Below are 12,454 nucleotides of genomic sequence, written 5' to 3'. Positions count from 1 at the left end.
GCCAGGGTGAGGAGAGGAGCGCTCGCTCCTCCAGCAAAGAGCAGAGGCCCAGGAGTGGCCTCTTCTTCTTCCAGAGTGGCCGCACTAGCAAGACCTGAGAAATGACGATGTTGCAGCCTGACCTGGAATCCTGGCAGCCAGGAAGGGAAAATGGGCAATTCCCAAGCCCACCCGCAGTGCTGGGAGCCTGAGACCACCGCAGCAAGTGCTTCCACTCAGATATCCCCTGTGGTCTGCGAGAGGTGGAAGAGATGATCAGTTTGGAGGACTTCTGAGTTTGGTTTAACCTCGATGGCCGGGCAATCAGGTAGGTCGGGCTGTATCTATACTCGGAAATGAAATGTGCCACAGCCTGATGGGGACAGGAGGTCCATGGTGGTGAACTCCATCCCAACAAGGTGGCCTTGTCCATATTGCTTATTGGGAACATGCCCTGGACCTTGTCATCTCCAGAACCGTGGTGGGACTGTTGGGGTGACGCCAGTTAGTACATGTGAGGGATGGTGCCAGCTTAAAAGTATGGTTGTAAGGGCAGCGTCCCTGGCTCTGTGAGCCAAAGAAGGGTGGTAGCATTTGGTGATTTTTTTTTTCTTAGTTTTCCTGCAAGTTTAGGAGAAATCAGGAAATGTGAAGGAAGACAGAGACAGAAGCTGTTCACCATGGCTACTAAAAGAAAGGGTGGTGGTTTATCAGTGCTTGCTCAGAGATGCTCTGGGCATACAGGAACCTGCTCTGGAGAAGCATGGAGAGGTGGGGAAAAGAAACGAGGCAGAACAGACCCCTAAAGTGCAGGTGCTTAATGCTGCCAGCATGGGCAGGTTGGGAAATTGGGTCTTCCTTGGTCAGACTTCAGCTTGACTGGAAGACTAGAAAGGAGTTGAAACCCCAGACTCTGCTTCCCTTGGAAAGGATCAGGAGCATTTTGGGTGTTGCAAGGCCATCCAGCTGCCTCCAGAGGAACCTGTCACTGGATTGATGACAGTAGGGAAACCTCAAAGAGGAGAAACTGCCTCCCAGAGGGCAGCTCAAAGCCTCCCTGGAAACCAAGATGTTCCTCCCTAGCAGCAACTGCCCAAAGTGGGCTCTCAGTCAAAAGAGATTGTATCTACCCCAGCATCTCATCCATCATACCTGGCAAACCCCACCGCATCCCCTGTCCCAGACCTTTCTCCAGCAGCAGCTGCTGGAGCAGCTTCACCCTCACAGCCCACCCGAGGTCCACAGCTATCAGCAGCTGGAAAACCAGGCTGAAATCACATCTGCATTACAGCCCCCACGCAGAGCCCTGCCATGGCCTCTTTTTTCCTCATCCATCTCACATTGACCCCCAAAAATACTCTTAACAGCCAGAGAGCCTGGGCATTGGGAAGTGGATGAGACACTCACCATGGCTGGCTTCAGATCCAGCCCTGGAGAGGGAGAGAGAGAACTGCGAAAGAGCTAGGTCCTTCCTTTAGAAATAAAAAACACTTCAGCACTACGCGACTACGGGAAGAAAAACAGATCTGTAAAAACACCCAAACTCTACCTTAAAAGCTAATCCTCTCCCTGCATGGATTTCCCTGCTTTGGGGCCACCTCTTGCAAGCCAACACAGCTCCACGGTCAAACAGCACAGGTCCACCAAGGGCATGGGGACGCACACTGGCACCCATGGAGAACCCGTGTGATTTGCCCTTGAAAAGGCATCTCCTACACATGTGGCCAGCAAGCAGCCATTGCACTGCCGGCACAGCAGGATGCACCGAAACACCTCTCAGGGCCTGTTTGTGCCCCAGTGGTTTGGATTTCTACCCCTCCATCCAGTGGGAAAATATTTTTGCAGTCTGCAAGGATGCGGCTGCGTTTCACGTGGCAGCCGTCCCTGCCTCGACAGAGAGCAAAGCATTCAAAACCACAGAAAAGGCAAAATACACACTCAGAATTTACATGGAGAAAACATTTCCTTTTTTTTTTTTTTTTTTTTTTTCCTTTTTTTTTTATGTCCAAAACAAGCGGGTTTTTGTTCATTTCTTTGTTTTTCAACACACGCACCGTCTAGAAAGTTAAACGCCATGCAGATGAAGAGAGTGCAGCGAGAAAGTCCCCCGGGGCAACAGCGCTGCAGGAGCCTCACATCAATGAGCAAAGAGGTTCCAGTCGGAAAAAAGAGAACAAGAAACAGAAGAATTGCCGGAAAAATACCCACCCTTGGACCTCTACCTGACGGCAAAGAGGTGAGACCAAAATTCCCATTCCCGGCCATGTCTTCTGTCTTGAAAGCCATGTCCCGGTGGCTCCCCAAGAGCCACTGCCTGGTTCGCCCTGCAGGAAGACCCATGGGGTGCGGGAAGGTGCCCCGAGGAGGGGGGTGCAGAAGCATCGTAGCGGCGCAACCCCTCTCCAAATGTAAACGCAACGAAAAACAGCAACCCCCCGAAATCCCCTCACCCTCCCTGCCCTAAACAGTTGAATGTTTCTAGTTATTACATAAAGATCCATTTCAGCAAATACTCAAAATCAAGTTACGAAATACACGGTAGGTTGTTTTCTTTTCCCTATAAAAAGGCATGCGCTCAAAGTAGAAGACAGCTAAAGGCTTGTTTGTTTTCTTCGAAGCATGATCAGATTCTGCAGTTTTGTTACTTTATAAAGCTTGCATTCCTCGTCGTCGCTGGAAGGAGTCGGGGGGGTGATGGAGGTTTGTGCCCCGCATCGGTGGCCAGCTTGGTTGCCCCCGTCCCAGGCTGGGAGTCAGGTGCGGGGGGAGCGCCGGGTGCTGCACGTGAGGGGCAGGGGTGGGTGCTCAGCAGGGCTGGGTGCTGGAGTAAAGGGTCCAGGCTGGGTGGTGGGTGGGGAGGAGGGGGCGGGAGCGATGCTACCGCCATGGCATGGCTGGGAGAGCCCCGGCTCCCAGCTGTGCCGATGCGGTGCCGGGAAGCAGTTGTCTTTCTCCTCCTCTCTTCTCCCAGCTTCGCGGGTCCCTGCTCCAAAGGGAGAAGGGAGGAAGGAGGGAGAGCATCCCTCTCTGCAGGGCAGCCGCCCCGGAGCCAGGGCACAAACCTACTCGCGCTCCTGGGAAAGAGCCAGCCTACGCTCCTGGGAAGGGAAAATGAACAGAAAGCCTTTACTCACCCATCCAAACACTGCCCTCCTCGCCCGGGGGCATGTGGAACATGGACTTTGCAAAGGGTTTAAACCGCAGTTCCCTGGCTGAGGCTGCCAGGAAGCGGGAGCTCGGGTGGGGAGCAGGCGGGTGCCACGGCGGCAGATGGGGACCTCGATAGCAGCAAAGCAAAATCCACCAGCACACAACGAGGGTGCGGCACAGAGCAGCTCAAAACTGCCCCCCTGCCCTCCTCTTCCTCAGGGGACTCTCAGCAGAGGTGGGGATGGAGGCAGATGACAAGTCCAAGCCCAATTCAGGAGAACGTGCCAGGCGGTGGGGGGCCCCAGCAGCTCCAAGCAGCCGAGGAGGGAGGCCTTCACCCTGGCATGCATCATCTCACTGGCCAGATGCTCGGGTTTAGGTTCATGGTTTCTCTTTTCTTGGTTCATGCAGAGGAAGGGGGCCCAGTGCCACAGCCCCGGTGGGGTGGGAGGGGTTCGATGGGATGCTTGCGCGGCGCCGGCAGGGCCGTTGCGTGTGTGCGGTGAGAAGCGAGGGGTTATTCCAGCGGGAACCAAGCAGCAGAGCCAACAGCCGAAGTCCCATAGGTGAAGATGTCGGAGGAGGTCTCCCCTTGGTAGTCAGTCAGTGACAAACCCCACGCGGGCAGGACCGCACTTCAGCTGCAAAACACAAACCGGGCAGAGACGGAGTTTGCTCCCACCATCCCTTCGGCAGAGCATCCCTCTCCCCATCGCCATCTCATGACCATTGGCCATTTCCTCCCCACCGCAGGTGCTGGGGGCAGGAGCCCACCCACTTGGCAGCCCCAATGCCACGAGGAGCCCACACCGTCCCCCCATGCCCCCCTTGCCCCATTCCCGGAGCCTCACAGGGCTTACTGCGGTAGGACAGAGGGCGCGCCGGATCTGTGGAAGTGGACGATTTGCCATTTGCCATCCCGGCGGTGCCAGATGCGGGTCTCCTCAGACTGGGCGGTGCGGGGGATCCCTCCCGCATCCACGTACTGCGTGATGCGGATGTAGGCGATGCAGGCGGACTCATCTCCCATCAGGTGGATGTGGGGGTTCAGGATCGTCGTGTGCACGGGCTTGCTGTTCCGGGACCACACTGGAGAGGGGACAGCAGAGGCAGCTTTAGGCAGGGGAAAGAGATTGGGTGGCGCTTGCCCAGGGCGGCAAGGGAAGATGTGGGAAGGGGAGATGCTTGGATTAAGCTCTCTGCTTCGAGAAGCTGAGTAAATGCTGCACGGACAGGTCCACATAGAAAGCAGCTAACTAAATAACTCCTCTGCATACAGGCCTGCCCCAGTTGGCCTAACAGGCTTGATTCACCTTCTGCTGGGATCTTCCAGGTCATCCAGAGATGCTCCCAAAGCCACCCTCACCCTCCTCTCTCCAGCAAGTTGATGGAGGTCAAGACACAGGGAGGTGGGAAGGGGCCCTCAGGAGACAAGGGGGCTGCTTACGGTTTTCAAAGTAGAATCGGTGGAAATCCAGGCCTTCCACAAGGTTGCCCAGAGCCTCAGGCTCGAAGGCTGTCATCCCAGGGTCGCACATCTTCCTGGGGAGGTGGGAAAGGGGAGAGAAAAGAGAGAGGTTGTCTCACTGCTTCTGGAGTCAGAACCTGCAAAACCCAAACAGCTCGTCCTCGGGCTGAGACCAAGGAGCCTCTGCACCAGTGAGCAATTCAAGCCGACGTCTGGCCTCATCCCTGCACCCTGCATGCAGCCCAGCCCACCTCACCTCCAGCCCTCCACCCGCAGCCAGGACCCCAGTGAGGCAGGGTAAATTCCCCATCGTCACCATCTCCAATTAAACCCCCCAAAACACTGCCGTCTTCTTTGTAAGAAAGAAAAACAGCAGGGAAAAACTCATGTTCTCTGCTCTGTATCGAAATAGCCCTGCTGAGATTGTCTGAGGCAGGGATGAAGACCTGCACTCACTCAGAAACCGCTAATTAAATAGGCCTTGGACACAGAAGAAGCGTACTCTGAGGGGCACCAGCTCAGTGAGTAGAAAGCAGTGACGCTTCCAAGCAGCCCGCGGCAATCCAGACATAATGGATACCATGGATGCAACGTTCCTTCTTCCACCATAAATCACATTTACAGTTATTCGTCTTTCTGCAAACCAGAAAATGCGCTCATCCATGATAATGAGACCAGAGAGATGCGGTCAGCTTGGTGCAAGAGAAGCACCAGGTTTGGAAAATTATGTTCCCTGCTTCTCTTGGATGATCTCCATGCCCCACCACCACGTCAACCCGGTCACCCTGGGCAACAGTAAAACCTCCTGGGCTGCATTGTCACCATGAGAGCACCCGCTCCGAGAGGCTGAGCCCCCACCCTGGCCCAAACCCACACTCACGTGTAGGACTCGAAGTCACCGTTGCTTATTGCTTCAATCAGCTGCTCTGTGACTTTAATGATTTCTTGCTTCCGTACTGTTGGTTTAAAGAGAAAAAGAAAATAAAAGGAGAAAACAAACCAGAAGTGCTGGTGTTGAGCTATCGGTGAGGTATCTTTTCTTCATTAGAAACTGACGGCAGGAGATTGGGGGCCATTGGAAACTCCAGTGGAAAAGCAGGAGAGGGACTTAGGAGAGAGATGTGGGGAAAGGCTCTTCATGCCTGGAGAGGAAAGACTCCAAAGTCAGGGCAAAACCAAAAAACCCTGTATTTTCCTAGAGAGCAAAAGGGGTAATCACCAAGTGGTGAGCTGCCCTTGGCCCAAAAAGGTGGCATAGGCTGGTCTTGGCTGCTCAGCCTTGCCAAGCCAGGACTTTCTACCCCGTGAACTCAGAGCAGGGGCCAGCCAGGGCAGGCTGGACCAAGGATGCTCTCACCTCCCTCTGAGACGGGAGGAGAGGGTCTCAGCTGGGGGGGGGAGATCACATGATGTGGCCATCCACCCCAGGGGGACACAAGGAGGGACCTGGCGAAGAGCACGGCACCATGGACCATGGGCACTGCTGGCTCAGCTGGGAAGGGACGGGGCTGTGAGAGCACCTTGGGCTCCCCAGGTTGCATGAGGAGCTGTCAGAGGTAACCCTGGGCTTATTAATGAGGTTCTGCTCCAAATGCAAATCAGCATCATGCTTGACTTAATTTTTTTTTTGTACCACGGCTAGCAAAAGGAGAGGGAGCATGTTCCTGCGAGTCATTCAGAAAGGAGAGGGACCCCCACCACCTCCCAAGTGCCACCCGCCACCGTGTCTGCTCCCAGGGAGCCATTCCCCAGGAGAAATAATGTCCCATTAGCTCTCATGTCAGGCCAAAGCCCACCTTGCTTTGTGTTGAGATCGCTTCGTTGAGAGACTTTACAAATTAGCACCGATAGATTATTCCCTCGGTTATTCTTAGAAAGCTGGCCCTGGCAGGAGGGAGGCAGGGATTTCCCCTGGAGGCTTTTATCAAAGGGCCATTTATTTTGGAGGAGCAGGCAGACGGGCTGCTATCCCTGCAGATTTCTGCCACTTCCATGCCTGTTTTCAGGGAACATCCCTTTTTTTGGGAGCCCCTCCTCCTCACCAGCAGTGCCCCAACGTGGTGGTGACCCAGCAGTGAAAGCACCTGTGGGCATTTCAGCCCCAAGGAATGAAAGCCACCCCTGAAGGGCCCCGAGGCAGCTCGATGGTCATGGGTTTTGCCATAGCCAATATCTCGTTAGGGGTGGCTGGACTAACGACCCCAGAGCAGCCCTCTGAAACAGCCTGCCCACCCTCCTGGGGCCCCCTGCCAGTACCTTTGGTGTCTTCATCCTCGATGGTGGTGTTGGTGCTCTCTGACGATTCCTGAGCAAAGAACAGAAAGGAGACGGGGTGGTGAGAGGGGTCTTCTCCCCACGCCAGACAGAGCTCGTGTGTTCGACAGCCCCCCGAGTCCGACCCCACAGCGCTCGACTGTGCCAACGGACAGAAACCAAGGAAAACACCAGCAGGTCCAACCCGTCCTCAACCACAGCTCTAGGGCAGCGCTGGCAGAGCCCTCCCTGACCTCCACTCCTTGTAGCCAAGGGCACAAGAGCTGGGCTGTGGAGGCTCTCATAGGAACGGCGCTGCCTTTCCTACCGATGCCTGTGGGGACAGAGACGGGGGCAGGTCCAGGGGGACTTGGTGGGTTCCTAGGAGCGTTGCAGGAGGGGCAGGGAGAGGGGCTGTGCGGGGGTGGAAGACACCATGTTGACTGTACGATAAAGAGAGAGATGTACAAATTAAACAGCGAGGAGAGGCTGGGATGAGAAAGAGGGGACTGTGCAGGAGTGAGAGAGACCACACTGACCGCAGAGTAGGGAGAGAAATGTACAATAAAACAGAGTGCTTCCAAGACCCACATGGACCACCGAAGGCTGAGACACAGCTCTTTCAAGAAACAGCTGAGCACTACACAGATTTGGGGGGTGAGGGGGGTACTGACCCCCCGTCTCTCTCCAGGAGCCCCATCAAGGCGACTCTGCTAGCGGAGCTAGAGCAATGGCTCTGCTAGCTCTTGCCAGCAGAGCCTTGCTTATGTATTACCCATAATACCCCGATGTAGGTTGGCAAGGTGTCCCATGACCATACAGTCCCCGCAGAGGCATGGAAGGTGTTTCTCCAAGGCTCCTTGGACCGATGCAGCCTGCAGACCTGAGTCAGGAGAACTGGGAGAAACGGCATGAGAACCCATCAGCAAGAACCAGGGCTGGCTTCCCACCAGCTGGTGGCCAGCAAGTGCCTGCACCAACCCTGTTAATGGGGTTTGTGGGTGATACGGCTTTGAGGATGTTCCCTCCAACCCCAGTGTCCCTTCTTCCCTACCCCGAGGTAACTTCCAAAAACAGGGGAAGCTGGAACATGTAGAGAGGCCCAGCAATATCAGCATTGAGGAAGACGAAGGACACTCACCATTAACTGAACGCTGGAACTGGACTTTCTTTTCTGGAAAAACAAGGAGAAGAGATGGAACAGGAAGAGACACAGAGTGAGAAAGGCAGAGGGCGGCACATGAGAGGCAGCAGCTCCTGAGCCACCCTTCGTGGTCCTCATCGAGGGGCAAACGAAAGGCATGGGGGGGCAATCTGGTGCTCCTGTAGGGACGTGCCGCTGGCTGCGCTGCTGGTGGTGCCATGCCAGCTCCCTCCCCAAGTTCCTGCTGGCACCTTTCTCTCCTGCTCTGCCACAGTCTCTGGTGTTGCTTATCCCAGGGGCCTGGCTAGCCCCAAAGGGAGTCCCCTAGGAGTCGATGACCACCCTGGTGGCTTTGTGACCAGGCCAGCAAGCTCACAGAAACAGGAGTGGGGACGCTGGAAAGCTAAGGCAGCTCCACCATCTGCGCAGCCCTGCGCCCCATGTGAATGCTGTCCGGAGGCTTACAGGTTCTGGAGCTGTTCTGGGTGCATCTGCCCATGCTGCTGACTAACATGGAGATGCTCAGTTAGCTTTGGACCTAGACCAGTACTAAGCTGGCTGGTTTAAAGCCAGCATGGCAACTGCTACTCAATCCTGCAAGGCAGACACACCGTGTGGGAAGCTGTCCTGAGCACAGCTCCTGTGCTTTAAATCAGGACAAGTCTCCTACAAAGAGAAGACCTTACGCATGCCCATATTTATCTCCATCCTTGACCGCTACTGCTAGGCTGTAAGGCTTTCGGGTCGGATGACCCCAAAGCCACTTTTCTGCTTGCAAATCCCAAACTACTTCTGTGCTCTCCTTCCTTGCCATGCTCTGCTCCCCGTCTCCATCCTGAATCTAGCCAGGAGATGGGGGGACGTGCGCATTGGCCTCCTGCCCTTTCTCCACCTCCAGCTCCCAGGGGCTGAATCACAGCAGGCGACAGGGAACACCAGTGTGCAGGAATCAGAAGCTGCAGTGCCAAATAACAAAGTGTTTTACCAGCCGTATTTAACGAGGCACCAGCTTTGCCTGCCCTGCAGAGGGAAAAGCAGCACACACAGCGCAAAATCTCTTGGAAAAGTCCACGGAGCAACCCGTTGGGGTGCATGGGTGGGCTGCAGTATAAAAACTGCTGATATCCATTCCCCCTCATTGCTTTTTTCACACCCTAACTGGCTCCCACCAGCATCGTCACTGAGGTTCCCCCTCTGTGGGTGCAGCTCTCCCCCCTCCCTTGCTAGGTCCTACATTAATCCTTGCCCCTCCTTTGCCAAAAGCACCCCATGTCCTAAAGGGCAGAGTGAGCTGTGGTGCTTCAGAAGGAGCCTCACAGGAAATGGAGCCGCCGGAGCTGGGCTGTCTGCAGGAAGGGCTGACAGCTTCTGCTACCCAAGGACATGAGACGGGGCAGTAAACTGCAGAAATTTCAAGACGCAACAGAATGCAACACAAAGCAGTGACCGCGTCGAGTCTGGACATACAGTAACAGGATGCGACACGGGGCAGTGAGCTCATTAATTTAGGACGGGACAGGATGCAACATGGGGCAGTGATTTCATTAGTTTACAATGTGACGAGATGCGACACTACACAGGGCAGTGAAGGTATCATAGCTGCTGGGACCAGAAGACCTCCCACGGAACCCAGAGCAGGGCTCAAGGGGGATTTTTGGTGCTGTGAATGCTTTTAGTAGGGGGAGGAACCTCCTCGGGAGGGTGAATTTTAAGCCCTCTGAGCCTGGGCTAGCACTATCCCAGTGCCAGAGGGGTGGAGGGCAGCACCAGGTACCTGCTGCCCACCTGCGTGGCTTTGGGCAGGAAGGGCAGGGGTGGCTGCCTGGGACCTGTCTGCTCTCCTGGGGACGGTTGGTCCAGCAGGATCCTCCAAATGGGGACACAACTCTTCCAACAAGGAACCACACCACATGTGGCTGACTCTTACAGCCCTGCTCTGAGCCGGCAGGACCCTTCCCTTCCCACCTTCCCACCCGCCCAAGGCAGGTTTCCAGGTTCCTGCCTCGCTTTTCCAGCAAGATGGAAAGAAATGAACACTGCCCAGCAATGCCCTGACATCTGCCAGCTGCCCACAGCAGGCCATTAAAGCTTCGCCTGAGGCACCCAGCCTCCCTGTGCCCCCGTGAGCGGGTTACGCTGCGAGTCCCACCAGCCTGAGCATGGGAATGAGAGGTGGGAATGGTAATGCTGAAGGCAGCCAACACAAGCAACCTATTGGGAATGAGCTTGCCTCTCTACTTTGTCTTCTCCTCTTCTACCTTCCTGGCCATCTAGCCAGGCTGTATCACCTCCGCTTGTTGGAAAGGGGGCAAAAAAAAGCAAGCTCATTCTCCAGAGATTGTACACCCTCCTGAGCTGAGCGTTGGCTGGGAGATGGCACTCAGGACAAAGCCTCACCCACTGTTCCCTGCTCACCAGCAAGGGGCTGAGGGCTGCAGATACAAACCAGCCTCTCTGACCCCACTCCGAAACCAGACTCTCTCTGCTGAAATTCAGTGATCGGCCAGAAGGCTGTTCACCCAAACTAGCTATGACAGAAAGTGCCCCTCTTCCCAGGATAACATCTGCCCTCAAAGAGGCTTTGACGTCCAGGAGGGAGCATCATTAGCAACTTGGGCTGGCAAATGGTCTTATGCCTCCACACCATCCCACCGATGCTAGAGAAGAAATTCAAGGCTCTCCCTTTCTGCTGGAAAATTAGATTCAGGACCATGCCTGATGAATCCTTTCCATCTGCCAATCCCTCCTTTTGCAGCTTAAAACTGCATCTCCTGATTGCTCTCACCTCTGCTCCAGCAGCTCATACCAAGTCAGCTGCCTGTGGTGTCACTTCTCAGGCAACCCCCAGAAGCAGCCGGGACCTCAGAGCAGCAGCGGATGGGCCAGCAGTGGCTGGCAGATGGGATGCTGTGACTCCCATGAGACCTGTCCCCTCTGTGCCAGCACTGTTGTCCAAACCTAGCAATCCTGTCCTGGAAGCCACGTGATACCCTGACACCACGTTCCGAAGCAATGTCCTCTCATAGCAATGCAGGCCATCAGCTTCATGTTGCAGAATAATGCTGGATGGCCAGAATGGTCTGTTGTGGAGCTGAGCCCAGGTTTGGAGGCTTGTGCATGGTCCTGTCCCAGCTGCAGGGTCTGGAAGCAGTGGGAGAAAGACAAGCCATCCCTAGACCTCTGGCTCCACTGACCCTGTGGACTGAGGAGGGAAGAAGCCAGCTGAGGGCTCTGCTCTTCCAAAACCCTGCACCCCTCACAGCCCAACAGCTGGGTCCCTACGAAAGGGCTGGAGGAAGGAGAGCAGCCGTGCTGCAGTCGGGGTCCCAAAGCTCTGCCTGACACCTCGCACCCCTGCCCTGTGATGGGGGATGCGATCATGCCAGCTCTGCCCTGTTGTATTCATGAAGGGAACAGGTAAGGACAGAAAGCCCCTCCTATAGACCATTCCTTCCCACAGGAGGAGCTTGACAGAGCTCGCTAACCACCTCATCTCCCTATCATCAGAAGAAGCTGCTTGGACGCAGGATTTTGCTGCCTCCAGGAGCCGTTCTGTCCTGGAGAAGAGCTGTGGCCCCACCTCAGAGGGGCAGCCAAACCTGAGGGCTCTGCAGCCCAAGAAACAAGGTCCACCAAGCACCGTCTTGCTTTTAGAGCACTGCCCAAGCCATTTGCTCTGTCAAGCATCACCAAGTTCTTTTCTCTGTCTGCACTGGGCACAGGGGGCCAGCAGTGCTGCCGAGAGGGTTAAGGCACCCGTATGCCACCCATCAGCACACCAGCCCTTGGGGACAGGATGGGACAGGAGCTGGGGGGCGAGCCCGGCCACAGCAGCCGCAGCGGGACGCATGCTGGGGCAAGCAGGAGATGCAGCGACCCACCTCGCCGGGCAGCTGCTGCCAGGCTAAAGCTGTGGCTCTGGGCTGCAAAGCTGCCTCCCCCTGTCCCCTGTCGCCTCTCCTGGCCCAGCCTCTGCCTCTCCCCCTCCCTGGGGGCAGCAAGGGGCAAGCAAATTTTGCAGGCAATGAAAGAGCAGCGAATTTCCCACACACACCCCTCCAGCAAAAGCCTCCTCCCCTCTCTTGCTGCTCTGCAAAGCCTCCCGTGCACTGCCTGTCCTGGCAGGAGCCGAGCCGGTGGTACGGGGACACACCGGGACAGCCGGGCCAACAGCTGCCCTTTAAAGCACAGGGTATCACGGGGACCACCGGCACGGGACGGAGACCTCCACTGCCACGGCACGGAGACCCCCAGCCCTGCCCCAGCAGTGAAGGGGCAGGCAGGAGAGGGCGGCGGGGAGGGGACTTACCTTCACGCCGTCATTCTTCTTGTTGCCACCGCTTTTGCCTCCTGGAGAGAGGAGGAAGGAGGTTAGGAGAGCCAGGCAGGGCACCAAGACCAGGAGGCCGAGGATCAGCAGCATGGTGCCGGGTGGTGGAGCAGCAGGACCCCGGGGGACC

The 12,454-nt window shown here is 56.1% G+C and overlaps 1 protein-coding gene across 4 annotated transcripts in view; it reads right to left on the bottom strand.

The window, feature by feature from the left end:
* Positions 1–3,985: 3,985 nt before the first annotated feature.
* Positions 3,986–12,454, bottom strand: part of CAMK2A (calcium/calmodulin dependent protein kinase II alpha) — a 34,986-nt gene continuing 26,517 nt past the window's right edge. Inside the window, exons 13-18 of one of the 4 annotated variants that reach the window (XM_035890787.1) lie at positions 12,304–12,344; positions 7,992–8,024; positions 6,854–6,902; positions 5,478–5,553; positions 4,577–4,671; positions 3,986–4,218 (exon numbers count right to left, since the gene is read on the bottom strand). In XM_035890787.1, the coding sequence (XP_035746680.1) occupies positions 3,986–4,218; positions 4,577–4,671; positions 5,478–5,553; positions 6,854–6,902; positions 7,992–8,024; positions 12,304–12,344 (527 nt within the window). The remainder of the gene's footprint in view (positions 4,219–4,576; positions 4,672–5,477; positions 5,554–6,853; positions 6,903–7,991; positions 8,025–12,303; positions 12,345–12,454) is intronic. The other 3 variants (XM_035890799.1, XM_035890793.1, XM_035890806.1) reach the window with 3 other exon arrangements.

This window comes from Egretta garzetta, unplaced genomic scaffold (assembly GCF_000687185.1).
Source record: "Egretta garzetta isolate BGI_Z169 unplaced genomic scaffold, ASM68718v1 scaffold270, whole genome shotgun sequence".
NCBI classification, from domain to species: domain Eukaryota; kingdom Metazoa; phylum Chordata; class Aves; order Pelecaniformes; family Ardeidae; genus Egretta; species Egretta garzetta.
The sequence above is the reverse complement of the archived record's forward strand: the minus strand, read 5'-3'. Positions and strand labels throughout refer to the sequence as shown.